We start from the raw sequence: 25,304 nt of genomic DNA, 5'->3' as shown, positions 1-25,304 counted from the left end.
GTTTTTATTGCTCATGCGTACGCTTGGAATACGCTGACCATGTATTTAAATGTGGATTTCTAATCACAATGCGCTGCAAACGCGAAAGCAATAAAAACACGTAAAAACCATCAGCTCAAGCGTAATTGGTGCGTTTCGGAAATATAGACCGCCTACTGGTTAAAAGATGTTTAAAGGAAGGGGGAAAGGCGTGTTGCCAGTCAAGGAGATTTTAGCAAGAAACAGCTGCTTGGAAGGTTCTTTGTGCATAGTATTGGAACTCTGATATTAATGACCTGGACCTGGCAGAAAAGACCTGGAAACCCTGACTGGCTCACAGTATGATTTATAACTCTGGGCCTGGGGAAAGTAAAATTACCGAGTAGCCACCTAGACTGCGTTAGCTGCGGGGGATAACACATCAAAAACGCATTTCCGAATAGCCATACGCTAAGTTGGCTGCAATAAGAAGCGCAACGTTTGAGTGTCACATGATCTGATTCAAAAACATTTACTCGATCGAATTTCTATATGCGAATCTCTACTAAAACATAGCGAATTCAAGCTATTTCTGAAGCAGTTGATCACAAGCGATAAATTAGTATTTTTTAGCAGTATCAAAGCAAGATGTCCAAACTATGCGAATTCAACATTCAAACTTGAAATAGTGCACCTGTAAGTACGGTATTTCAAAATAAAAATCGAGGTTTTAATGATTTGTACCATTTATTAAAATTAACTTACAATTATAAATAATGCATCGAACGAAAGAGCAATTCAAACACTTTTCTACGCACGCATATGCGCAGGTCCGTATTTAGGTAAGTGCTATTCTGTGCTCGAGCACAGGGCGGCAGAATTTAAGGGGGCGGCAAAATTTTGGATTTTTTTAAAGATTCACAATAAAGCAATATTTAAAACTTGCAACCCGCAGAGCCCCGCGCAAGCGCGAGAAAATATGTAAATGTGTTTAATTCGCTTTAATTACAGTAGTTACTAATTAGTTAGCGTATCTGATTATTTTTAAAAAGTCATCCTCTCCCACCCCCACCCCAAGGGTGAGGATGAACTTGAACATCATGAAAACTGAAAACCCCGTTAAAATCAGCGACCTCGAAAACTATGAATTCAACACTAATATCTGACGTTTTCGGTTACTTTTAAAATCTTGTCCCTATCTGGGGAGTGGAGTATAACCTTGAAGTTGAATTGGATTAAAACTGTCACTATTCATTTCAGCAACCTCAAAAACTATGAAGTCAACTCTAATAGTGGTTGTTTTCGGGAACGGATAGCGGCAAATTTTGTGCGGGGGGCGGCAAGTTATTTAGAGCACAGGGGTGCACAATATATAAATACGGACCTGCATATGCATACACTGTTTTCTCTGTCTGCTGTTTGAAAGCGCTAGTAGCAAATATTGCGACTAGTGAACAAAAAGTTTTTGAGTTTTACATTTTGCAAAAGCTGAATCTGTAATTCCAGTGCAACCATCTGTGTGGTGAATTTTAAGGAGACGCTTACAGCTACATCCTTATTGTTTACAGTTGCTACAAGCTCTACAGACAGACTACGGTTTACGTTCTATCTTTGCAAATGAAATGTTGCTGCATGACAATGAAGATTTTCTGAATTGAATCTTCAGTGATGAATCGACATTTCACCTAAATGGTGATGTGAACAATCATAATGATCACATCTGAGGGTTAGCAAATCCCCACGATACGATACAATTCCAACGAGACTTCTCCAAATTGACTGTGTTTTATGCCACATCCCGGCAGAAAGTTTATGGGTCTTTCTCACCTATCGACTTGATGTGTGCCGTGTGGCGAATGGTGGGTGCACACAGTGAACACTTGTAGCAAACTGTTTGAGTTGCTCTTTCATTTGATGTATTATTTATAATTGTAGGTTACATGTAATAAATACTACAAAATCTTAAAACCCCGATATTCATTTTGAAACACACTATATTATTTGCAATAGAGTAATAAGATCAAAGATAAAACCTGTTCCTCGGACGCTGAATCTATATCAGAAAAACCTCACTTGCTATTCCGTACTATTTTTGTTCCATGGCGATACAGATTGAAATCAAAATCCATTTATTTCAACCACTTTCTGTTATAATAGAGGGCTGTGGGAGGAGATGAAACTTATTCTTGGGAAGCTGAATCGATTGTAAAAATAACTGTATCTTGGTAGCAGTTGCTGTTTTTACTCTAAGGAAAACAGTATTGAAGCCAAAAGTAATAGTAAATTTGAACCACTTTCGGGTTCGGTAGAGTGTTATGGATAGTAATGGTATATTGTCTTGAGACACTGAATTGTTTACAAATAACAGCTTCTTACTGTCTGTTACCGTTTCCGTTCTATGGCGATAAACTTGAAAGTTATGTTGCCTTGATACACTGAATCGATTGCAGAAAACTGCATCTCAGGGCTGGATTAACCAATCTGGAGACCCGTTGTGGGTGACATGAATTTGCCTGAAATAACTGTTACAAAGTTTGATTTTCTACAATCAACCAATAAATCCCAAAGTCTGTATCATTTTATGTTGTATCGTAACATGGAGTCACTCAATAATGTTACAAATAGCTTAGGGAGAACACTGGATCTAGCAGTAAGTAATCTTTCAAATGGGACCAGGACAAATCCGCCAAATGACAAATCTGCCAATTACCAAATCTCCAATTACCAAATGCGCCAAACGCGAAAATTACCAAATGTGTCAATTGTGAAAATGGACAAATCAGCCAATGGACAATTCTGCCAATCGACAAATCTGCCAATTGACAAATCTGCTAATTACCAAATCTGCCAAACGCGAAAATGACTAAATGCCAATCGCGAGAATAGACAAATCTGCCAATGGATAAATCTGCCAATCGACAAATCCGCCAATTACCAAATCTGCCAAACGCAAAAATGACCAAATGCGCCAATCGTGAGTATGGACAAATCAGCCAATTGACAAATCTGCCAATTACCAAATTTGCCAATGGACAAATCTGCCAAACGCGAAAAGGACCAAATGCGCCAATCGTGAAAATGGACAAATCTGACAAGCGGAAAGCACCCAGCTCTGTTTGTATTATCATCAAATAACTGGATACTCTAGTAGAAAGCATACAGAAAGAAAGTATTTATGAATATCAAGCAAGAAACTAAGAGTAATTAATAGAAAGTAATCAAATCATCGCCCAAATATTTAAGGATTTGAACGAGGTAACCATTTACAATAACATTAACGTTTACTCAGTATATGTTAAAACGGTTATTTTGTGAAGACCGGAGAGAGGTATGATGTAAAAGTTTAATAAATCGTACATGCTCTAACACAATGAGAGATAATTTGCTTGTAATTATGTGTTAATTTTGATGAATTTAAAACTGTTAAAAATTAATGTTCTTGTTATTTGCTGAAGAGATTGCCTCCTTTCTGCGCTGAGGTTATATTTTGGGGGCGCCCGACTTCTTGGACATTACCATATATACATGTTACAGTTGGCAATACTTCTTAAATTGACGTAGTTGCGAGAAATTTTTAAAGCGATCGTTGCTTGTTTTCGTACCTTTGACACTTGACCAACAGTTTTTGGTAGTTGCGATTACCACATATTCTCCTAATTTCACGACTTTTAGCAGTATTGCCAACTTTAACATTCATTATCATATCTCCTAAACGGTGTAAAATATCAAATTGCTGTAAACGGCATTATGATCATTACATCTTTTGAAAATAATCAACATAATTAGATGTGATACTTATCTCAGCTCTTTTTCGAAATAAAGCCCTTTGCAAGAAGTCAAGTTTTGAATTCCTTGTAGCTTTTTTTTTCTTCTGTTTGATAGATATACGTCATATTCGACACTAACAAGGGAAGTATGAATGAGCTCATATCGAAACCTACCATAAAATTTCACTCAGAGGAAGGAAGTCCCACAGAAAGACCACACAAAAAAAAAACAGGTGCGTTTTCGAAGTGGAATTAACCAAAATGACAGATTGAAATGTCGCGTATCCATGTTGACAATTGCACAATACATTCAGTACCACCCATGTAAACGGTCTGTTAATAATAAAAAGTCAATAACAACAATGTGGGTACATACTGTACCTAAGGGGAAGTCGTACAGTAAGGTGATCCTTGACGGCAGCCATCTTGAAATCCGCCATCTTGAATTCAGGTCAAATTTTGTAAATAGGAGTAGGGCAATATGATACATAAATTTGGGTTAGAATTTAAGCAGAAAAACAATGGTAGCAATAGTTTTAAGATACGTACATTTGCTAAAAAAAAAAAAAAAAAAAAAAAAGGTTACAGGCATATTTATTGTGTATGTTTCCATGTGAACAACTCCCAAATGAAGCTGCTGTCCAACAATTTGTAAAGTACAAAATATAGGAAACACCCTCTATATTTTCCCAATTTGTTCCAAATGTTGTTGAGCAAAGCTACACACTTGTAGAAGATTACTCGGCAAATTTGATCCAAATTAGTTGAATAGGGGCGGAGATTGACGAGATAATACGAAAATTTAGCCAAAATCGCTGATAACAAAATCGTTATATTAAATGCTGTATGTGCAATTTTCCTCTGGTCTGTCTCATTTCTGCTTTTCTTTCGCCCCTCATTGAAGTGTATTTAGGAACTATCAAGTAGGAGTTGCATTTCAACAGCGACAACTTATTTTTGGACACCTGCTTCATTCGGGAGTTGTTCATATGGAAACATACACAATAAATATGCTTGTAACTTTTTATCAAATGCACGTATCTCAAAACTATTGCTATCATTGTTTTTTCTGCTTAAATTCTAACCCAAAATCATGTATCATATTGCCCTATTCCTATTTACAAAACTTAACCTGAATTCATGATGGCGAATTTCAAGATGGCTGCTGTCAAGGTTCACCTTACCGTACGACTTCTTAGGTATAGTATGTACTCACATTGTTGTTATTGACTGTTTATTATTAACAGGCCGTTTACAAGGGGTGGTACTGAACGTATTATGCAATTGTCGACATGGATACGCGACATTTCAATCTGCCATTTTGGTTAATTCCACTTCGAAAACGCAGCTGCTTTTTTTGTGTGTGGTCTTTCTGTGGGACTTCCTTCCTCTGAGTGTAATTTTATGGTAGATTTCGATATGAGGTCATTCATACTTCCCTTGTAAGGTGCTTTCGATGTGCGATGCACCGTCCGTCTCACTTGCGTCGTTACTGTTGTAGAGACCTCCAAAATTGGGAAGTTTCTGAATTTTTGTGATACTGTATTAGTTTGCAACACTGAACAACAAAAGTGGTATTGTTTGTTTTCGATTTGTATGTAGACTTAAAATTTGTAATAACTTAACGTAATGCTACTTAAAAAATACAACTTTGTGTTGAGTTGGCAACACTTTTCATCCGGTGATATTAACCAATACGTGGCTAGGTGTCCCTCTTCCTACAGTTGCTTCATGCAAGGTTTCACTTCCCTCCCTCTTTTTGTTTCTCTGTTATCACGGTTGGACATTATACATGACGCACCCTGTATATATATATATATATATATATATATATATATATATATATATATATATATATATATATAGTCTGCAAAATGGTGTCTAGTAGTAAACCGGAAGGAGACCCACATGCTGAGAATTTGTCGACGATGTATGGAACCGACCGGGCTAACCATTTATGTCCTACCCGTACCTCCTAGTGGTGCAGACTGGCAACTTCCTGTCCACAGTGAAAGTTACAGGTTTCCCTAATGGAAGGGGAACAGGGAGAGCTATCACCAACATGCCTGGCCGGCATGGTCATTTTTGAAAAATACTTCCAACTTCTTTAAACAACCATGATAGGACACAATAAGCCAAGACCTTCATTCTTGGGAACTCGAACTGTGTCTGGGCAAGACAACGTTCAGAATCACATGCAGGCAGAGGGTGCTAAGAATCCTCGGAGTTACGGACTAGGTTGCCATCTAAAACTGGCCAAGACTACATACAATGCAAGATCCCTGGTTTGAGAAGCAAGATTCCAGAAGCTGAAGGAAAAGCTACATAAAATCAATTGGGACATCGTCGGATTGAGCGAAGTAAGAAGAAAAGAAGAAGAATTAATCGAATTGAAGAACGGACACTTATTCTACTACAGAGGATCAGATTGTGGCAAGACCGGCGGAGTGGGATTTCTTATCAACGAAAAATTGAAAAATAAGATCCTTGAGGTAGATAGTATATCTAGTCGAGTAGCAAGGCTTGTAGTCAAACTCTCCCAGAGATACACGCTACAAGTGATTCAAGTGCATGCACCTACCACAAGCCATTGAGAAGAGAAAATTGAAGTGGAAGATAGGTTGTTGTGGAAAATAGTTGGAAAGACCTTCATCCAACAATGTATTGACAATAGTTGACTATGATTATATATATATATATATATATATATATATATATACACAAGGGCGGATCCAAGGGGGCTTATAGGGGCTATAGCTCCCCCCCTTAACCCTCAGGTATACACTGGATGAAATGGACGTCAATCCTGTTTTACACTGGATAAAGCGGCAAACTATGGTTTTGCCCCTCCCTTGATCATATCTTGGATCCGCCACTATATATCTATATCTATATATATCTATATATATATATATATATATATATATATATATATATATATATATATATATATATATATATATATATATATATATATATATATATATTAGATAAAATGCTAGTCCTTCGCACAGGATGACGAAGTTTGTGAAAAATATTTGAATCCCCCAACTCCCCATACAATGCTCATTTGGACGATTGACTACCCGGTTTATCTCGGTGAATCTATTCTTTGTTCATGTCATACTCACTGTGACATTGTATTTTTAACTCCCCCTCACTTCCCATACCAGTGGGGGCTATATTTTACGGTGATGGCATTGGGAGTCATCATTCATCTCCGTGACCCCGAAAACTAAGAGTTCGACACTAATACCAATCATTTTCGATTATTTGTATATGTCATCCCCCTTTGACCTTTTTGGGGATGATAGGTGCATTCCACCCCTACATTTTTTCCTGGCTATAAGTAATATGTGTACCAAGTTTCGTTAAAATTGTTCCGGGGATTCCAGAGTTATGCTAGACAATATATAGATACATACAGACACACCTACATACATTATTTTTACATATCATTCTCCTGTGACTCTCCTAGAGAGGAAAGGGATATCTTTCGCCCACAGTGTTTGTTTCCTCACTGTAAGTAATACGTGTACCAAGTTTGGTTGAAATTGCTCTAGGCGTTCCAGAGTTATGCTAGAACATATACACACATACACATAGGGTCTACATACGTTCATATATACGTCTTTTCTTTATATAGAGTACATCCACGATTATCCAGACTATCGGGGACCAAAGGCAATCTGGAAAATCGAAAATCCGAATAATCCTGATAATATGGATAATAAGCAAAACAAATCCTGAGTCAATTCACTTCAACGTCTTGTGAGTAAAGCTTTCTAAAAATCGATAAGAAGCATTTTATGTACAGTATTACCATAACTTACTGTGAAATCTATACACGAACTGTACATTTAATCAAAACAAAAAGGAAATGTTTGTCGTACAACATGTAAGTAGCCCACTATTATAGGGATACACTTTACACAAAAGCTCTTTCAAATTTCAAATTTAAAAGTAGTGGATGAAATAATAAAAAAAAGGACTTGAACCATATAAATATTATTACTTGACTATTTCAACAAAAACGAAGTTGCAACTGTGCTTGCGACCTTTACGAGAATGGCAATTTCACAAGTTTGGTTGGACCTCGCATAGAATTTGTGTGAAAGACCATGAAATCTACAAGCAGCCCAGTCTATGTCTGACATTCATTAAGCGGATGTCAGTTTCTTTTTTACGTTTTCGAAATAAACCAATATATGCATTCCTTATTATAAATAGAAGAATGCAGTTGGTAATAAGTTAATAATAAAAAGTCTTTAACAAGAAGCTATAATCTTTAACAGAAAATATATAAGGAATGTAAGAAGAAACACAATTATTATAGCAATAATAACATCGTTAATAAGTAAGCAGTAGTTAGTATAATCATGACTTGTTTACAAACACGTATCTTGAGATCTTTTTTTTTTTTTTTTTTTGAGTATTCTATTTAGAAAGTTTAGAATATTTAGTTTTATATTTAGTTCTAAGAATATTTAGTTCTTAGATTGTAGGAACTTTGCCCATATTACAAGTAACTTTTGTCCTCTTGACCTGATTTACAGTCTTGAATTTAAAACCGAAAGTTATAACAGAAGAAATTGTTTTACAACTATAACTTTTGGTATTTATTTTTTGTACGATCTTGTACTTAGTGAAAAATTCTAATTTGTAATTGTGAAAGTTGGGAATATTTGAAAGAATGTGAAGAAATATTTTTTCGTAGCCTTGTAAATAATAAATAAAGTAAATATTTTAAGTAAACACTTTTGTAATTTTCTTTAAAAAGATTCTAAAGTGACGGCTTATATTTTGATGTCCCTATTCAAATTACCCGTCCCGAAAACAGGTTCGGATTCATTTTAACCAATTTGAAAATACTTATTGCCAATACTTTTTAATTAACTTGATTGTTATTACCTACGATTACAACTAGTATGTTCGAAAAAGTGTATGTGTGTCACCTTACGAAAAGACAAGCAAGCTGCTAGTTCGCTACTGCCAGGACAATGAACGAAATCTGTCGCTGATTATTGGCAACGAAAGATACAGTTGTTAGTGAAGCATATTTTTTTATATAAACTAAACATGTAAACTTGTACTCGATCATCTCATTTTATTTGGTTCGATGTGATTTATTGATTTATACATATATAATGTGTTTGACACTGTTATTATAAAGCAGGGATGCAAATAACCACTCAGCAACTCGCCCGGGACGAGTGGTTCATCGGGGCGGGGAGTATTTAATATCATACTGAAGGTAAATAAATAATTTCTAATGTGGGATATGGACCAGTAGCTTTTTTCTTGGGCGAGTAAAATTTTGCATCCCTGTTTACTTGCATCCCTGTTTTAAAAAAAAAGTATGTCATTAACTGAGTAATGCAGTCTTAGAATTGGTGTAATAAAGATATTAATGACAGCGACGACGATTTCTGTATAACTTTGGGGAGGCATTGAAATATGTGTATTTCCTTGTCACAAATTCGAATAAAGATATCCAGATCCAGGGAGGCCAATCCCCAAGATCAGCGCGCATGGTTAATGACGATATAATTCAGTTTCACTTTTATATCAATATGTAGCTGTAACAAAGCTTCAATTTTCATATCTACGAATAGGATATTTTACTATTAAATACATGTTCTAGAAAAGTTTACATGGGTTTTTACACGCAAGTATGACATTTTGTTTACCTCAATATTATCAATGGAATGATATATGTCTCGTCATTGGAAGACTGTTAGGACTACGCGTGTCATTCTTGGAAATATGTGTGTCAGTGTTAAGAGAAATCAAGCAACAAAAGGTACAATCCGATTGTTAACAGTTAATATTTTTCACTTTAGGGATCTGTTATCAGGATCACAAAATTATTTTATGCATACAAGTTATAAAACACTAATTACTAATGTGTACTAATTACTAATTATTAATAGATGAAAAATGAACTCAATTATACTAATTTTCATTTTATATCAACTAATCTTGGATCATATTTAATCCACATTAAATGTATTAACTACATAAAGAGAAACTTGCTCTGAAAATTATTTGTTGGCTATCCAATAATTACAACAAACATTAGTCTTTTCGGGTTCGATTCCCAGTGAGAGGGCATTAAAATTCAAACGCGTTACGTCACGTCTCATATAACCTAAGTACAGCAATGGGATACTAAACTCCAACAACCAACATCAGTAAACATTCATTTTGAAACATAATTGCGAATTTATAAAAGTAACACACATTAAAATTAAAGTACCCTTTTCCGCTTTCTTTCATAAATAATTCTTCTTCTTTCTTGTAATACTGTTGGATGATGATTGAAGAATACATCTAAAATAAAATGATAGTTCGCTGACTTATCCGTTGGCAGATTTGGTAATTGGCGGATTTGTCAATTGGCAGATTTGTCCATTGGCAGATTTGTCCATTCTCACGATTGGCGCATTTGGTCATTTTCGCGTTTGGCGCATTTGGTAATTGGCAGATTTGTCAATTGGGAGATTTGTCAATTGGCTGATTTGTCCATTTTCACAATTGGCGCATTTGGTCATTTTCGCGTTTGACCCATTTGGTAATTGGCAGATTTGTCAATTGGCAGATTTGTCAATTGGCGGATTTGTCCATTGGCAGATTTGTCCATTTTCACGATTGGCGCATTTGGTCATTGGCAGATTTGTCCTAGATCCTTTCAAATCTAACAGTAGTGAGAGAACCGCACCCATTAATTAAAGAGGATTATTACCAGCACCCTCTTTGTATAAGCTTTCAACATATTAAACCATCTAGACTAAAAAACAAAAGAAATATATTTGGTTTCAATTTTAAGAAAGGAAATTATATAAATCTTTACAATGAGTTGGCGAGAATAGACTAGCAATATCTAAATGAATATACGGATCCAAATAAAGCAGCAGAAGAATTATATAAAATCAATTATGACACATTCGAGAAGTACATTCCCATGAAAAAACCAATGACAAAAAACTTCCTTTGCTGGTTTACTAAAAGTGTAATACAAAAGATAAAACTTAAATTGCAACATCGCATAAAATGGCTCAAGGGGAGGGGAGTGGCTAATTACCAATATCATTATAACGAGTACTGCAGGAGAAGTGAAGCGTGAAATAGTTATAGCACATAATGACTTTATCTTCAATGCTGAAAATAATATAACCCAAGACTCACAACATTTCTGGACCTACATTAAAAAATAAATCCCGACATCTTTCTACTGAGTCCATGACCTATGACGGACAGAGTCTGACTAAGAGTGATGAAATTGCGAAAGCTTTTTCTCAACACTTCCAGTCCATTTACAATCAATCCTCTTCCTTATCTAAAAATTGTATTAAAACACATAACAAAAAAATATTCACATGAAGAATGCCATAATTTATTCCATATCATGGAAATTAGTATAGGAGACATTGAAAATGTAATAAAGAAACTGAAACCGAATAAAGCAACTGGGCCTGATGATATACATACTTATATTGTGAAGGGTTGTAGTAATATTTTGAAACATCCGCTATATACCTTATTTAACCTCTCAATAAGGACAAATATTTTTTTCCAGATATATATGGAAAGAATCAATAATATGCCCAGTCTCGAAACCCGGCAATAAAAATAGTATAGAAAACTATCGTCCAGTAGCTATATTACCAACAATTGCAAAAGTATTTCAGAGTGTCATTTATGATCAAGTGATACATCATGTAAACCCTGCAATTTCAATGTATCAACATGGCTTCCTACAGAGAAGATCCACGGTGACTAACTTAACTATAATTTCAGATTTCATAACCTCCTGTTTAGATAACAATGGACAAGTAGACGTTATATATATGGATTTAAAAAAAAAAAGCATCTGATACTGTGGATCATGATGTATTAATTCCAAAAACTTGCCACGTTCAATTTTAGTCTCCAAATGATATATATATATATATATATATGCAGTGCGTTCCACGAATAACACTAAGGTCCACCTCCTGAAGAAACCAAGGCAGATAGAAACATGAAACCTTTTGGAACCTTCAAGAGACATAAAAAGCAATATTATGCTGAGAAGGAGAATCCCCCACAAGGGGAGCTAAAGGGGGTTACTGGGGGTAACTCAAAAATTTTAAATAGCAACCCCCATCGTGTGGTACCTCGTTTGAAAGGTAATCACGAGTAAAGACCACTTGTGAAAATTGTAAGTCTCTAGCATGTCCGTAGCCAACATGGCGGCCATCCGTAAAGGACGGTCGAAGTGCGTTCAACGAATGACACTAAAGCTCGTCTCCAGAAGAAACGAAGGCAGATAGAAACATGAAACCTTTTGGAACCTTCAAGGGACATAAAAGGCAACATTATGCTGAGAAGGAGAATCCCCCACAAGGGGGGCTAAATGGGGTTACTGGGGGTAACTCAAAAATTCTAAATAGCAACCCCCATCGTTTGGTACCTCGCTGGAAAAGTAATCGCGTATAGAGACCAGACCGTGTCCACAACAAACTCTAAAGTCTAACGTAGGTCTAGTTCGGAACGAATGCACAATACACATACCACACAACTAACACTATAACAGTATTGCAAATACAAAACATGCAAATTGAACTGAAACCGATAGAAAAGAGAGTACCATAATATTATTAAAAAATCTGAACCCTCCGAGGCTCGAACCCCGGACCGCACGTGCACTGAACCAACACTTTACCATTGCGCTACTGTCGAACTGCTACTCTTACGGACGAGGAGATGTAGTTCATGACGACGAGTTGCCCGTGGTGGCGCTTTGGTGTTGGACACACGTACTTTAGCAAAGCTACTCTGTTTACTCGTGCACCACTATCAGATGTGCTTTTCCGACCAACAGTGCGCTACATTACAACCCGGAACAGTAGGTCTGAAGGACGTAGACGTGTGTTTGTGCTGGTGCGTTTGACCATCCTACATTGCATACATAATGTGGTCTCTTGAACAGAGAATTGAAATTGTGTTACTCTTTGGTGCTACGAATCGTTCGTACAGTGCAACAGCACGGTTGTTCAATGAACAAAATGTGCGCAACCCAATTAATGTTTCTTCTGTACGCCATTTATTAATCAAATTCTTTACGACAGGCAGTGTGACCAATGCCCCAAAGCCTCGAAACCCTAGTGTTGCTACGGAAGAAACACAGATACAAGTGTTGGCGGAGCTGAATGGGCATCCTCAACAGTCCATAACAACTGTGGCTCAAACGTGTGGTGTGTCACGCACAACGACATACAGAATCTTAAAAAAACATACCTTCCATCCATACATACTACATATGGTCCAGGAGTTAAGTGAACATGATCCCGATATGCGTATCGAGTTTTGTGAGCAGATGTGTGAGGTATTGGCACGTAGGACCATTGTGCTGACGAACGTGTGTTTCAGCGATGAGAGTACGTTCTACTTGAATGGCAAGGTCAACAGGCATAACTGCCGATATTGGTGTGACAAAAACCCTCATGTATTTCGTGAAGGCAACACTCAACACCCAGAGTCGCTGAATGTCTGGGCGGGTATCTTAGGTAATCACATAATCGGGCCCCTGTTCATCGATGGAATATTAACGGGTGAGAAATACCTGGCGCTGCTGCAAGACTTTATTGCACCGTTGATTGTCGAGGCAATGGAAGAGAATCCGCAAGAATTTGGAGAGATTCCGCCTGTTTTTCAGCATGACGGCTGTCCTGCCCATTTTCACCGCCTTGTACGTGACTATTAAGATAGTGAGTTTCCGCGACGATGGATTGGTCGTCGCGGCACCATTTGATGGCCAGCCCGTTCGCCAGACCTTGCTCCACCCGACTTTTTTCTCTGGGGCTATTTGAAGACTATAGTGTTCCGCACGCAGCCGAACAGCATTGCGGAGTTGCGCCAACGCATAGTTGATGCCTGTCATTCTATACCGGTAATGACTTTTACCCGTGTTCGAGAGGAGTTCGTCCAACGTTTACATTACTGCCAGGAAGTGAGCGGTGCACACTTCGAGCATCTCCTGCATTAATGAGGTATTTTCCAAATCATACTATGTTACTCTCTGCTTACAGGTTTGCAATGTTTCTTCGATCATAGTTTACGGATGACAGCCATGTTGGCTACGGACATGCAATCAACATGCACTTTTCAGAACAGGTCAATACACGTGATACCTTTCAAACGAGGTACCACACGATGGGGGTTGCTATTTAAAATTTTTGAGTTACCCCCAGTAACCCCCTTTAGCCCCCCTTGTGGGGGATTCTCCTTCTCAGCATAATGTTGCCTTTTATGTCCCTTGAAGGTTCCAAAAGGTTTCATGTTTCTATCTGCCTTGGTTTCTTCAGGAGGTGGACCTTAGTGTTATTCGTGGAACGCACTGTATATACATATATATATATATATATATATATATATATATATATATATATATATATATATATATATTCAAATCTTTCTTACGTGAACGTAGGCAATCCGTTTTGTATAAGGAATATAAAACTAAAAGCTTTCGCGTAAATTCTGGAGTCCCTCAGGGGTCTAATCTTGGGCCTCTATTGTTTTTATTATTTATTAATGATCTGCCACGTTATATTAAAAAATCTAAAATACTTTTTGCAGATGATTTAAAAATATCGTAGATGTGAAATGTATAGATGATTGTCTACTCTTGCAACAAGATCTGACTAACATACTAAATGGTGTACTAGCAAGGTGTACTAGCAATAGACTTACAGTAAATATTAATAAGTGTAAAACCATGACATACAGTAGACGTGAGAAAACGTATGACTTTACTTACACAATCAATGGAATAAGTTTAGAGAAATTAGATAGAATTAAAGATTTAGGTGTGATATTTGACTAAAAAAAAACTTTTCGCATCATGTGGCAAATATTACTAAGGATGCATATAGAAACATTGGCTCTCTTATCAGAACAACCAAAGAACGTTTGGGTTTGCGAACGTTAACTCTCTGAAAACGCTTTACTTTTATTGCGTAAGATCCAAACTTGAATATGCCTAACTTATTTGGAACACTTCCGTGAAAACACGTAGTCAAAAATTTGAGCAGATACAAAGCAAATTTATACGTCTTCTCACATACAAAAGGACAGGATTTTATCTAAAATATGAATCATATGATAATTTACTTGGAAACTTTACACTTGAGACACTTGAACGAAGACGGACGTTGAACGATCTCATTTTATTGCACAGACTTTTGCACAACAAAATAGACTGTACAGACATAATTACAAAGATAATGGTACAGGTTCCAACCCTCAAAACATGCAAGGGAAATAGTGGCCTGTTCTACTGCAGGAAGGACGTGCAAATGCATTGCATATATCACCTACATCGAGAATTTGTGCTACATACAATAAAATCAGTAAGGATTATAAAGATGTAGATATATTTAATAGTTCTGAAAAGTTGTACAAAAGAGTAACACTGCGTATTTTTTTAAAAAAAAAATCAAGTAAACTGTATTTATTAATAAATTTTAATTGTATCAATTTTAAAATTATGTATTATATGTAAACACTGTAATTGGACAGTAATGTCTGTTATGTCGATAAATAAATAAACACATTTCTGGACAGGGTGTTGATATGTCATGAGAAGTTGGTCTTGTACGAAGCTTCATGGCACCATCATCATTGGTTAGCGTGCGATGAACTGGTTCTAAAACAGCCGAAACCAGCATTGCAAGACAAGAAGGTCCTCCTGTGTGTTTGGTGGACTACTCGCGGTATCGTGAATCGCGAACTGCTACCAGATGGTCAGAACATCAATGAAACTGTGTACTGTCAGCAGTTGAGCCGTGTTCAAGAAAATTCAAAACTCTGGATCCAGCCCTTCTGAATCCTACTTTAACAGGGCAACGCTAAGCCCCACATGGCTAGAATGACCCGGGCACCATTCTACCCCTTGGATGAGAAACACTATTGCATTCGCCATACTCGTCAGATATTGCACAGTCCGATTATCACCTGTTCCGTTTCTTGGAAAATCACCTTATAGGACATCAGTTCAAATCCCTAGTAGAGGTGCAAAAAGCACTTGATACATTCTTCGCTTCACGGCCCATCAATTTCTACCGCGATGGAATCTATGGCCTCTCAGAACGTTGGCAAAAGGTCGTCTATGCTGATGAGGACTATGTTTGATCTTCCAGGTACATGTTAGGTGACATATCGATGTTCCAAGATGGTGAGTGAAAAAGCAACAGAATTTTCTTGGTTACCTTTATAACACACTAAATTGGTAGTCATCCTGGAACCAATGGCATATGATAAAATTGAGTTATTAACACCATCGTTTTTTGCTGTGTACTTGACAAGCCGAAAGCAATTACACTCTGCCACTGGGCCAATTGGAAGCAATTAGTCTAATTTGCTTAAAGTTGGCCTTGTGTGTATTTTTTTATTTATTTTTTTTTAGAAGAGAGTGACGTCGGGTCGGGAGTAGTAATTGTGTGGACTATAAGTTACGTAATAAGTTGCATTTTCTTTCTTTAATTACTTATCTGTTGCAAGTTATTTTCTTTTATCTATCCATGATTCTCAAGTAACTTGAGTACTCCATTATACTTTTTCTTGTAGTTTAATATATCACAATCATGCACCGAGGCTAAGGGAGACGGTAATGACGAAATCAAGATAATGGTTTAATGATGAAAATGGAAGGAAACGGAAAAACCCTAAGAAAGCCAACAGGAGTTAGGATTGAATCAGGGACCCCACGCTCTACCACTGACCAACCAATGCCCTCCATTAGAATATATCCCTGTTCTGAACATTTATGGGAAGTTGTAGAATCCATCTAAAACGTAAACAGGACATAAATACTGCGTTGATCTTGGACAATTCTTGCATACACATAAAATATGAGAAATTTTACATTTTGTAAACAGTATAAAGCTTGAATTCCGAGATAGAATCACAATAGCGTACAAATTATTTGTTTTATATATGGAAATAAATATAGAGAATCCATAGTACTTAAAATTTGAATATTGTTATGTAGAGATAAGGTTCATTTCATTACTTTCGAAGTTATCTAAAATGAAATACACTGAAATTTTCTGAAACAAGGTAGAAACATTGGAATTTGGAAAGGATTCGTGTTTCTTAAGGCTTCGTCCTCCCACATCTCATTATTTTGCATGATGGATGACAAGGTTGATGTATTTTTTCAGATATTTTCCTTCTTCCTTTTAGAGCATTTTGGGTTTGAACAAAAGCTAATCAAACTTTAAGCCGATCAATTTAAATTGATGGATGCCTTTTTTTACATATGTTTCTTCATTTTGTTCTCTCTGTGTTTTCTATTTTACATCGTCGCTATTTTCATTTGTTTAACAAGAAACAAATAAAAATAATGTATTCGTAAAATTCCAATTTCTCTTTTCTTCTTGTTTCAGATATAGACGGTTCTACAACTAGTTTAGCTGTGACCGATACAGGTAAGTCTCAATACTGCTCGTCAATCCCATTCCCAGTTCAGACCCTTGCACGATATTTAGGCACTCACACCTAACACTCAAGTTGCTTCTAACACACATGATGAGACATGTCTTCGCAAAGCATCTTAACCAGCACAAATAACATATTAACATTTTTTTATCTTTTACAAAAATGTTTTAATTGTCTAATTCAGGGTGTTATTCAATATTTGTTAATATGTGACCATTCTTCACTTCGCCTGTCTAATTAACATAATGACTGACATACACTAATATATGTAAGCAAGCCTCATCTCCTAATTACTCATTAACAGTCGCTGGAGTAAACTAAGAATCATCACTGTTTCTTTGCAGAGCATGACATTTCATGTGATTTCAAATGCGTATCTTTATCTGATAATATTATTATTATGGCTGCTGCAACTAATGTGCAACTAATTGTTTAATTATATAGATCTATCTTTTGTCTTGGTGATTAGTAATTTGCAACTTTACTTACACTAAGAAAGCATTGTTAAAATAATTTATTACTTGACTTATAATTTTTTTAAAAAATGAAGATTATGGAATACTAGCATTGTTGTTCTTTGTGTTTTGATGACAAGAGCAACTCCATGTGTAATCAGAAACTAGAAACGCTTATCAACGAACTTAAAAAGTTCGTTACTGAACTCTCTATGTCTGTGTGTCTATCTGTCTGTTATTTGCGAATATATATATATATATATATATATATATATATATATATATATATATATATATATATATATATATATATATATATATATTAAATTTTGAACCCTGCATTCGATAGAGCATCAAAAACTATCTGAGAAGGTGATTAATTTTTTTGCGTCACTCTTACCGTTCTCGGGATATTGGCCAAAAATGGCCAATTTCCAGAGATTTAAGGAGCCATATCTCGGGAACCGTAAGTCATAAAGAGATGATATTGGTGTTGATCAATGCCTAAGAGGATGGTAAATATTTTGGTACCAAATAATGACCGGTGGCCACTGTCCAATTCGCCAGTAGTTTGGCCAGTGGCTGCCAATTAATATCGGCACCAAAATGTTTACCATCCTCTTAGGTATTAATTAACACCAATATCATCTCTCTATGATTTACCGTTTCCGTGACATTGGCCAAAAATGGTCGATTTTCAGATATTTAAGGAGCCATATCTCGGGAACCATAAGCTAGAGATTATATTGGTGTTGATCAGTACCTAAGAGAATGGTAGATATTTTGGTATCAAAGAGAAACCGGTAGTCACTGTCCAATTGCCCACGGGTTTGGCCAGTGGCCATCGATTAATATCGGTTCCAAAATGTTTACCATCCTCTTAGGTACTGATTAACACCAATATCATCTCTCTATAACTTGTCGTTTCCGTGATATTGGTCGAAAAATACTTTCAATTTCGGGAGTTTTAAGGAGACATATCTCGAAAACCGCAAGTCACAGAGAGATCATATTGGTGTTGATCAATACCTAAAAGGATGGTAAACATTTTGCTACCAAATAGTAACCGGTGGCCACTGATCAACTGGCTACTGGCCAACTGACAACCGTTCCCCAGATATTGGGCAAAAAGTTCGAATTTCCGGAGATTTAAGGAACCAAATCTTGGAAACTACAAGTCACAGATGATGGAATATGAGAATGGTGGTACAAAGTGCTTAAGAATGCGACACTGACTGTTACTATGTAAAATTAGAGATAACCTGTGCAAATAGAATGCATATTAGATACAGTTTGAAGATGGTTTGATCTTGTGATTCAAGATTACTCAGAAGATTATAAATGTTAGAAATACGATAAATATTGGAATGATATGCTAAGATAATTAATTTATGAATGATGTAGAGTTGAGAGATTCAGAACATAGTCAAGGTATAGATTGAAAATAAAGAGATTTAATAAGACATTGTCTTTTGTGGTTATCGAAAAGTTTTGGTAGTGTCACGATAGTCATACACTTTTTGTAACGCAAGAGATCATAGAACTGATATTCTTGTCTCTTTGTTTGGATAAAATTAAATAGATTAAAAAAAGAGATGATATTTTGCGAATTTTTGCAAGAAGCAGAGCAAGGTTATCCTTTCCACTCCATCTCTCCATTCCTTTTAAGTTCGTTCTGGCAATGCTCTTGAAGCATTCTTAACTGTTTTTTTTTTATTATTATTTATTGTGCATGTTCACTTCTTATATACTAATTGCAGCTTTTCAGGGAAATAACTATACTTTCTAATATATGTGATGTGCATCTATACGGGTTAGAATTGCAACAGCGTAGAATTTCGGACAATGCAACATATAGAGATTGTTGATGAACTATATGACAAGTTGATGTGACTCCTCACATCAAAATAAGAAAAATTCCATATGGACCTGTATGAAAAGTGCATACTTTCGTAACTAGGGCCAATTCGAATGCGTGAGAAGAACTACATTCCAACATGAGTTATTTCGGAAAGGGTAAACCCTGGAGTGGCGGTCCATATCAGCGAAAAGGAAGTCACACCTAAGACACCCAAATATGAATATTTCAGGAATAGGGATGAGTGCGCAAGGTATAGGTAATAATTCACAGGCACGCTCTGAACAAAATTCTCACATATGCTCTGATAAAAGGTGCGTCCAAAACAGACAGAAGTTAAGCATTCGCAGCAATGAATACATGACGTAAATGCGATGGCGTTAATTTGGAAGTGTAAGGAACATCAAGTTCCACGGCTCTTAATGTTCGGAATAATATGTGCTGCAATCTTTTGTTTCACGGTATTCTTCATGTTTTTTTAGTGTGAAACAATACATCCTAGCACACATTATTCCGAAACTAGAAGCCGTGAAGCTGGCGGTCTCAGGCACTTCCGACTTCCCGCCGACGCATTAGTATTCACTGCTGTCAAGGCTTATCTTTGTCTACTTTGGACGCAACTTTTAGTCAGAACATATCTGAAAATTCTGTTGGGAGCATGTCTGAGAATTGAATCGATTTTTTGTTAAAAGGGCGTATGTGCAATAACAAAAAGTTGTTGGGAAATGAAAAAAAACTGTTTTCTTACGAGACGGTTTGATTTAAGAAAAAAAATACCTTATATTTATGACACGTTTCAATAAACACACGTCCTTTTAACACAAATTGTTAGATCTACCTCTAAAGTATTCATTTCTTTAAAAAAGTTAAAATTGTGAAAATGTTACATACGCCCTTTTAACAGAAAGCGATTCAATTATGCTCGCTAGGGATTTCCTTGTGCACCCATCGCAAATTGCTGAGATATACATATTTGAATGGCGTAGGTAGCGATGGGATTTTTACCGGTAAATATTTTTTGGGTATTTACCTTGGGTAAATACCCAGGTATTTACCCAAATTGGGTAAATATAAGGGTTTTTTCCTTTTCAATCATATATGTGATACAGACGTTCTTGAGCAGTACATAAAAATAATCAAAAAGTAACACTAGAGCCAGTAGAAGCTACAACAAATGTCAGAAGGCATTAAATGTATTATTTTCGTTAATAGATATGAGTTATGTGGTCGCTCCTGTTTTGATATTTCTCCACAGAGCATATTTATAAGAACTGATGACTCTGAAAAAGACTACATTTTTTTCTGCAAGTAAAGAAACTAAACAAGTACATGGAACGCGGGTACGGGATTTTCTATTAATTTACATTCTGTAAGTGACTATTGACGACAAGTCATTACAACTGACATTACTTGAAATATACTTTCTGTTACATCATACATGTTTTAATAGCTACAAATGGAACACAGTAGGAATAGGAGTATATGCGAGGACTTCCACACTTCACTACACTTGCTAGCTAGGCATCAACATATAATAAACAATTGAACTGTCTGAAGCCAGAATGTAGTAACTGCATTTTCATATTTTGCGAGAAATTAGTATTCTTGGAAACAAAATAGAAAAAATGCCATTGGATAATGGGCTTCACATGACGGTTACATCGGTTTCTTTAATTAGTCTCTGATTGGATGGTATCAGAGTCATACGCCTAATTCAAATGATTTCATGCTTTAATTTAGAATTTCGCAAAATTCAGTTAGTTTTCTCTGGTTTCAAACACCTCAGTTGGCAGCATCAAGCTAATAAAAGTACAAAAGAATTACAGAACATTCAGGACTAGTAAAACAAGAGGCTTGACTAGCGTGAAATTTCTGGAAATTTTAGATCACCAGAACCTTCTTTCGGAAAGATTTGAAAGTTTGAAAAATTTAAAAACAGAAGCAAGCAAACATAAAAGTTTCATTTGTATATCATTCCTCCAGAACTTTTTAATTTTGCATAAATATTCTGTATACTGTCTAAGGTGAGCATGGGCGGATTTATGGGGGGCATTTCCCCAACTTTTTGACAAAAAATAAAAATGCCACCTATAAGATGGCCACCTACCAAGACCTCCGAGACCGATCAAAAGGTCTGCCCCCCAGTAGACAATTCCTAGCTCCACCTATGAAAGTAACATTCTCGAAATATTCTATACACGTAAGGTCAAAACGTTATCTCATAATGAGATGGCATTTCAACCAAGATTACTCATTAGATTCACCGGATACATGAAATGAATATGTGGAATCATCGCTAGTAATGTCTCCTTCTATCTCTCACAGGGAAGAAGTGTCACTGTCATTGTCTTCTTCAGGGGTTCTCCTTCTTCTTGCTACCATGGTGCATTTCAAGTGTGATGAACTTGTATCTCCCGATAACTTATTTTCTAAGTTTTTCTCCTGCTCTGACTCATCAGTCTTTTCTGTCTCTTTACGCTGTGTTGACACTTTTGGCTTCTGTTCCCGGTGATGCAACTTCCAGTTATAAACTATTTAGGTAATTTTTCCGGCTCTGGAAGCAGTCAGTCTATTCCTTGACTTAGTGTGAATTTTTGAGAAGGTACTAAAGGATCTTTCTATGGCGGCTGATGATATCAATGCTGTTAATATCATATAATGGGTACTTCCACATAAAACTTGCCACCAAATTACTGGGTTCATTTCACCAGAACTTGTTCAAATGAACTTCTTGCCTCACAAACTTTACTTTATCTTGTAATGTGCGAAATCCTTTATAACATTTACAACATCTACTTTCATGTCCTCTGCCACCATGATAAACTCCAATCCATCAACATATTATTCTGGAGTCATGTCAAACCTCTTTGATGATGGATCTAGCAATGCTGCGGCATAGTGAATCGGTTGCACTGCTGGACCTTTTCCGCAATCGAAATTATTAAGAATATTTTTTCTTCTACTTTGGACAACGGGCATTGGGGAGAAGCCTTTCTTAGTTGCTCTTCGATTTCTTTGACAGCAGGAAAAACTCGATGTATGTTACATTCATCAGATTCTAATATATTTATCCAGGACACAATTGGCTTAAGAACATATGTTAGCATTTCGATTGTTACCCAGAAAACCTCATCATGAAGCAGCTTTTCTTTGTGGTTTGATAAATGCTGTATATCTTGCAGTGGTTTCATAAACAGCTAGGTTCTGTAGAGTGACTTTTGCAGCTTCCAGACTTTCAGGAGATTGTAAATAGCTTCTCCAGCAGGTTTTACATGGAAGAGTAAGAGAAATGTAAATGTTTTTCTCATTGTTAATTGCATGAAAAGTGCTTTCAGTACCTGAGTATTTCTAACCATTTTAATGACGTCTACAACATTTGCCGTAAATGATGAAATTGAAGAACACTTCAAAGTATCACTGCAGATAAGGTTCAACGTATACGTTTTACATGACAATGGTTGCAAATGGAGCTACTCTTTTTTTTTCTTTGGACAAGAGCAAAAGCCTTCTGCATATTTGCTGCATTATCACCAGAACAAACAACTTGCTGGGGTCGTATTTTTAATGACCTAAAATTCTTGATCCCTAATGTACTCAGCAGTGTGACGGTTATCTTTGGTGTTGATAAAATGAACAAATATTGGATGGGGGTTTGTAATATTGCAGTTGATTATTCCTTCATTACGAACATTACTCCAACCGTCACATTGAAGATTTAGATACTTCGAATCTTGTAACTCTACGCTGTGTTTGCATTTCGCTACACTGGGCATCAAGTTGTCCCTAAATTTTTTAACTGATTTGACCATGTGGCCATTATTTTGCAAAATATAAGCTATTTGAAAATGCTTGTAAATTGTTTTACCAATCTCTTTTCAGACATTGTTTTTTGACTGGATTTACAAGGTCATATGGCAAGTCCTTGAATTATATGAAATAAAATTACTTGTGCATTAACAGAAACACTTGCACTGGGTTAAGGTAAATGCAATGTCATATATATAAGGAACCAATTCTTGAATTTATTACATAAGTAGTTAACTGTCCTTTCCCATTTGATTTTTAACTGAACTTTGAGACAACTTATAGACACTGCAATCCAGCAAACTACTCCCTTATCGCTCAACCCAAACTATAAATTGATATGTGATGTGTGTAAGAGCTCATTAACTCATTAATTTACATGTGTTGCGGTATGGATATATAGGCTACTTGCGTTTTCATCAGCTGTCATTGTATCCATAAAAGTGGTAATGCTACTATATGAACTTTGTACATTGATGGAGGAACTCTTCATATATGAAACTGCATCAAAAATTTTATCAGCCACTCTCGTCACTAAAGAGTCATCAATGTTTTTATTATTACTACAACTTGATGTAGGTTGTTTACTTTCATTCACTTCTTCTGTCCCAGTATTTTGCCAACAATCAAATAAACTTCTCCCTTGAAAGTATTTTATAATTGTTTTCTTTAGATTTTCAGGACACTTAAAACATTTATTAACATGATCTGACATTTCATTTACATTTGCGTGTTTATAGTTTTCACCACAGTACTTGCAGTTTACTGATTTATCACTTCGTACATTATATGCGCTCCAAACACTACTTTTCTTGCTATCCATTTTCAGTTTTTTTTCTCTCCCTGAATAAAAGAAAACAAAAAATTCAACTAAGATAAGAGGCACGTCTACTCTCAACAACTCGAAATTAGTACCAGTACTGAACTTAATTAGAAATGGAATTGTTCGAAGCAGTTATCAGTCATAAATCATGTTTGCATCTTTCTTTAACCGCATTTGTATCTGGAAGATTTTATTCTGCTATTTTAGAACCCACTGTGTCTTCTTATTATGTAATCTTGCAGTTTTTGAAAAATACCCATTCTTTGGGTAGGTAAATAAAATTTCGGTATTTACCGGGTATTTACCCAATTTTTATTTACCTACCCAGTGGGTAAATACCCAAGTCCCATCCCTAGGCGTAGGACGCTGGTACGCACCATCACTCCACGGTTTCTCGTGTTCGAAGTAATGTGTTAAAATATCGTTTTTTTTTTCTTTTTTTTCGCGTTTTCGAATACGCTAACTCCGAAACTATTTACTTGGAACCACAGATTCATATGCACTTTTTTTTAATTTTGATGTGAGGAACCTCTAACAGTTTGTCGGTATAGTGCACTGTACAACAATAGTAGTACTTGATAGCCGTTAAAGAAGCTTCATAACCAGTTTGACAGCTAATGTTCCATAAAGATAAAAAGGCCAGAGGGCTTGAAATCGGACTTCGGGAAACATGGATTTTTTTTTTTTTTTTTGTATTCCTATTGGTGTTATAAGGATTAAATCTTGATAGTACAGAATGTTGAAAATATCTCGCATTGTATTACCTTTCAGTTCTCGTACATGACCAATACGTTAACATTAATTTCAGAGTCATTTTGGGAGAATAATAATATTGTTCCTTGTCAGAATGTAGCAGAATATATTTTGTCTCAACCTGAAATTGCATTGACAACGAAGTGGTAAACTACTCTCAAAATAATGTACTCCAAATTATAACATTGTTAGTCTGTTCATGTGTTCCTTGTTCACACCCGAATTTCGATCTGTCATCATGTATGAGAATGATAAATCTAAAGTATAAACATGTGATTAAGAAGCATCATATTGAGACACAAAAGCAAATAAGAGCCAGTGTAAAAACGTTTTGTTTTCCAGCAGGGTGAATTGATTTAAATCAATCTGATTTAAATCACGATTAAAATCACTTGATTTTT

General features: G+C 36.0%; 1 protein-coding gene across 3 annotated transcripts in view; it reads left to right on the top strand.

Moving 5' to 3' along the window:
- Nucleotides 1-25,304, top strand: part of LOC145688508 (uncharacterized) — a 906,862-nt gene that overhangs the window by 765,320 nt on the left and 116,238 nt on the right. For 2 of the 3 annotated variants that reach the window (XM_081762851.1, XM_081762850.1), the window contains exon 6: nucleotides 17,159-17,200. The exons of the other annotated variant lie outside the window; for it this stretch is intronic. In XM_081762851.1, the coding sequence (XP_081618977.1) occupies nucleotides 17,159-17,200 (42 nt within the window). The remainder of the gene's footprint in view (nucleotides 1-17,158; nucleotides 17,201-25,304) is intronic. 3 annotated transcript variants of the gene reach the window in all.

The sequence above is a fragment of the Thermobia domestica genome, chromosome 6 (genome assembly GCF_964235325.1).
Source record: "Thermobia domestica chromosome 6, izTheDome1.hap1.1, whole genome shotgun sequence".
Taxonomy (NCBI): Eukaryota; Metazoa; Arthropoda; class Insecta; order Zygentoma; family Lepismatidae; genus Thermobia; species Thermobia domestica.
The sequence above is the reverse complement of the archived record's forward strand: the minus strand, read 5'-3'. Positions and strand labels throughout refer to the sequence as shown.